Source organism: Daktulosphaira vitifoliae, unplaced genomic scaffold, assembly GCF_025091365.1.
Source record: "Daktulosphaira vitifoliae isolate Bord-2020 unplaced genomic scaffold, ASM2509136v1 Scaffold_1, whole genome shotgun sequence".
Lineage (NCBI taxonomy): Eukaryota > Metazoa > Arthropoda > Insecta > Hemiptera > Phylloxeridae > Daktulosphaira > Daktulosphaira vitifoliae.
Window position 1 is genome coordinate 37,955,216 of NW_026099572.1, and position 4,041 is coordinate 37,959,256.

At 25.3% G+C, this 4,041-nt stretch overlaps 2 protein-coding genes across 2 annotated transcripts; both read right to left on the bottom strand.

The window, feature by feature from the left end:
• Positions 1 to 1,240, bottom strand: LOC126895760 (uncharacterized). The gene is made up of 3 exons (XM_050667965.1): positions 1,090 to 1,240; positions 889 to 1,034; positions 1 to 255 (listed from the first exon to the last, which is right to left on the bottom strand). Exons 1-3 carry the CDS (start codon positions 1,118 to 1,120, stop codon positions 94 to 96), a joined length of 339 nt encoding a protein of 112 aa, XP_050523922.1. The 5' UTR covers positions 1,121 to 1,240; the 3' UTR covers positions 1 to 93.
• Positions 1,241 to 2,362: 1,122 nt separating this feature from the next.
• Positions 2,363 to 3,741, bottom strand: LOC126910583 (uncharacterized). Its single transcript, XM_050663747.1, has 4 exons — positions 3,520 to 3,741; positions 2,838 to 3,026; positions 2,541 to 2,747; positions 2,363 to 2,484 (listed from the first exon to the last, which is right to left on the bottom strand). The coding sequence occupies exons 1-4, from the start codon at positions 3,695 to 3,697 to the stop codon at positions 2,363 to 2,365; spliced, it is 696 nt and encodes a 231-aa protein (XP_050519704.1). The 5' UTR covers positions 3,698 to 3,741.
• Positions 3,742 to 4,041: the final 300 nt, after the last annotated feature.

A 4,041-nucleotide genomic window follows, 5' to 3' on the forward strand; every position in this document is an offset into this window, starting at 1 on the left:
TTACCTTCCTACTATGCCCCAAAGCGGTTGATTTATGAATTATAATTTCACATTATTTATCCTAGTTTTGTTCTTCGATTGGTTTTTATTTGGTTAATCCCATTCATCTTGAGACAAGTTTTCTGGTGAAGAATCTGAGCTAGAACTGCTCGACATCATATTGACACGACGGAACATGGCATTATCCAATGGGTTCAATCTTTCAAGATTTTTTTTATCTATCTTCGGTTTTTCTATAACCACTGGCTTCACCGGCTATAGAATGTTAAAATATCTTGTACTGAGGTTGTATATATTTTTAAATATTTTATTTTGACTACTTGAGTCAAGCAACAGATTATGGAATCACCACTAAGCTGTTAAATAAATACCAGATCTCTAATGTGAAGGACTTGATTATATAAAAAAAAATAATACCCGGACAATAAATGAATTTTAAAGAAAAAAAATTTAATTTAATTAACACATATAAGATTAAAATAAAATGCATAATTAATTTGAAAATATATGTATTTATGATGTGTATACTTCATATCATTATGAAGTGTTTAAAATGTAATTCATTAATATTCATTTCATATTCACTTCATAAGTAAGACGAAAAATTAAAAAACTTCATTGCAAAAAAATATAAATATTTTATTTTAATTATAATTAAAATAAATCAAATTATCTCAGCTAACTTGTTTTTTAGTTTAATATGTTTTATTTTTATGAAGTGTTCAAAATGCGACCCATTAATATATGATCCACTTCATATGTACGATAAAAAAAATTGAACTATAATAATTAAAATACTATATCGATTTTAGAAAATTATTTTGCTTACATTAAGCTATAATATAGAATTCAAACGATACCCTATTTTTAATTGTTAAAAAAGTTTACCTTCAATTTAATGCCACGTTTGATTTCATCCAATAGATTCATTGGTAGAGTTGGTCTATTATCCTTACCTTTGTTTTTAATATTGTTATCCGTTTTTGGAAGCGTTAGTAGAGTTTGGAAAAGTGGCGGAGCTGGAGGAATGAAATCTGAAAAATTTTCATATTTAGATCACATAAACAGTGATTTTTTATGTATATATACAAGTATTATCCAATGGTTTCACTCGTTGCATATCTTTTTCTTCTATCTTTGGTTTTTCTATAATTTTAACCACTGATTTCACTGGCTATAAAAAAATTTTAAAATCTTGTACTTATGTTAACTATTTAGGTCACGCAACAGATTGTGGAATTACCACATATCGGTTAAATAAATATCATTTCACCAACCACTTAAGTGAGGGACTTGATTATATAAAAAAAAATGATACCCGGACAATAAATGAATTTTAAAGAAAAAAAATGTATTTGATGATATAAATGGTTTACACACATTAGTATGTAGAAGACAGTTACTTCAAAACTAGGAAAAATCATTTAAGATAAAAAATAAGATATACGAGAATATTGGAGATATTTATGTAATAAAAAGAGTTTTGTTTATAATTAAGGGAACATAATTAAATTTTAGTAATTAATTTCATACTTGTCAAAACACGAAGGAAAAAACCATTCTGAAAATTAAGGGACAAAAAGAAAAAAAAATATTAAAACATGAAAAAAATGTTAACTACAAAATTTGGATAGCACACGTGAAGTTCCTACCGCAGTGGAACAATATTGAAACAGATCTTTTTAAACTTTTCTAAGTTGGTTGGTAGACCATAATTTTTTATTTTTATGAAGTGTTTAAAATGTGATTAATTAATATTAATTTCATATTCACTTCATATGTATAACAAAAAAAAAAAAAAAAATTAAAAAACGTAAATAATGAATTCATTGCAAAAATTTGTACGAGTGTGCGGAGGCTTGTGGCATTATTATGTGAATCCACAGGATTAAATTATTTATAATTTCATTTAAACACTTATTAACATTTAATCATCTAGAAAATATAGATTTTTAGGAAATTATTTTTGGTTTTTTATATTACTTACATCAAGCTATAATAAAGAATTTGCACCATACTCAATTATTAATTGTTAAAAAAGTTTACCTTCAATTTAATGCCACGTTTGATTTCATCCAATAGATTCATTGGTAGAGTTGGTCTATTATCCTTACCTTTGTTTTTAATATTGTTATCCGTTTTTGGAAGCGTTAGTAGAGTTTGGGGAAGTGGCGGAGCTGAAGGAATGAAATCTGGAAAATGGACATATTTATATTGTACTTAAATTTATAAATATATAATATCATTTTTTTCTAAAAAATTAAAAAATATAGAGTTACCATTATTTTGCTTTAAGTCCTTTAACTCGGTTAGGTTTTTGTTTTTGTTTAGTTCGTCTTCCTTGCGTATATCTTTACCACCACTACTTTTTATCAAGTAATCGGTAGATTCCATCAAACAATTGTGAACAATTCCCTGGATATGTTCGGATGTTAAACCTTGAATGTGATCTATTAAATACAATTTTGGTATAAATTATGGATACTTTAAGAAAATTAATAAGTCTTTTTAGAATAATAATTTTAAATATAAATAACTACTTCGAATGATGATTTCAATTTTTGGGTCATTTAAAATGTCATCTTTTATTGACTTTTTTAAGTCGGTTAGTTTTTTGTTTTCGTTTATTTCGTCTTCCTTGCGTATATTTTGACCACCACTACTTTTTATTAAGTAATCGGTAGATTCCATCAAACAATTGTGAACCATTCCCTGGATATGTTCGGATGTTAAACCTTGAATGTGATCTATTAAATACAATTTTGGTATAAATTATGGATACTTTAAGAAAATTAATAAGTTTTTTTAGAATAATAATTTTAAATATAAATAACTACTTCGAATGATGATTTCAATTTTTGGGTCATTTAAAATTTCATCTTTTATTGACTCTTTTAAGTCGGTTATTTTGTCGGCTATAGTTTTTTTTTCATTCTCGCGTTTAATTGGTACGCTACCATTTTTTATAAAACCCTGGATAGATTCTCTTGGATGGATAAATTCTGACGTTAAGTCTTGAACCTTATCTAAAAAATGAGATATAGTTATAAACTATGGACTTAATAAAACAACTAATCAATAGTATAGTATGGAAGTGTAAGAGGTCATAATAAATTAAATATAATATATAAAAAGTACATTAAACCATAAAAAAACAATTTTTTAATCAATTAGCATTTAAATAAATACCATTTTAATATTTTTTCATTTATATACTCAAGTGTATAATTAAAAATAAGGTCTTGCATAGATTTATATATGAGTTCATACATTAATACATTTTATAAGAGTAATTTTCTATGTGCTAATAATCAACAAAATTCACGTATATTTAGTCGAATGTATAATTGATAACGAATTTATATTAAGATGTTTAATGTTTTATTTTTTCAGAAAATTTGTTTGTGTTTTTGTAATATCTTGTAAGAAATTTGATCGGACTAAATGTTTTCAGAAAATTACAAAAATAATGTATGAACTTACTAGCTGTGCTTACAATTATACAAAATAACTACAAACCATTTGTCCTTTTTTTGGTAGTACACTTCGATGGCATTACCGTATACAACGAGTCTCCACTCGCAGCAATGTTTGAATTTGTTTTTTTGATATCAGCACAATTTTTTTTATTCTTCCTTTTACACGCCTTTCTTATAAAATTTATAAATTTACTAAATATGTTTTTTTTCGATGACATTGTAATATTTTTAGAAATAAAAACACTATTAATTACTCCTTAAATTGTACTATAGCAAATAATTAAATAATAAATGTTTAGACTGAAATTTCCATAGTAAATAAACTGTTATTGTATTATAGTAATTGATAATGATAATATTTTTTTTTACAAGCCAATTACGATATTTTTAAATTGATGCTATGAAATAAATTTTAACGACTATATCGTCAACGAACAACATAAACTACGGCGTACCTCTACTTATGTTTCTCTAATAATTTCATCAATCATTATAAAAAACATGAATTTTGGTGTATTTCTACTCTTACTCTAAAATCACCTGTTACACCACCCATACCCTG

Excerpts from the sequence above, each read along its gene's own strand:
- LOC126910583 (XM_050663747.1), bottom strand. The coding sequence starts at position 3,697 with ATGTCATCGAAAAAAAACATATTTAGTAAATTTATAAATTTTATAAGA. Across the intron at positions 2,748-2,837 it reads AATTGAAATCATCATTCGAA|ATCACATTCAAGGTTTAACA; the intron begins GTAGTTATTTAT and ends TGTATTTAATAG. Across the intron at positions 2,485-2,540 it reads AATTGAAATCATCATTCGAA|TATCCATAATTTATACCAAA; the intron begins GTAGTTATTTAT and ends ATTTTCTTAAAG.
- LOC126895760 (XM_050667965.1), bottom strand. The coding sequence starts at position 1,120 with ATGCAACGAGTGAAACCATTGGATAATACTT. Across the intron at positions 1,035-1,089 it reads GAAACCATTGGATAATACTT|ATTTCATTCCTCCAGCTCCG; the intron begins GTATATATACAT and ends AAAATTTTTCAG. Across the intron at positions 256-888 it reads AACGTGGCATTAAATTGAAG|CCGGTGAAGCCAGTGGTTAT; the intron begins GTAAACTTTTTT and ends AACATTCTATAG.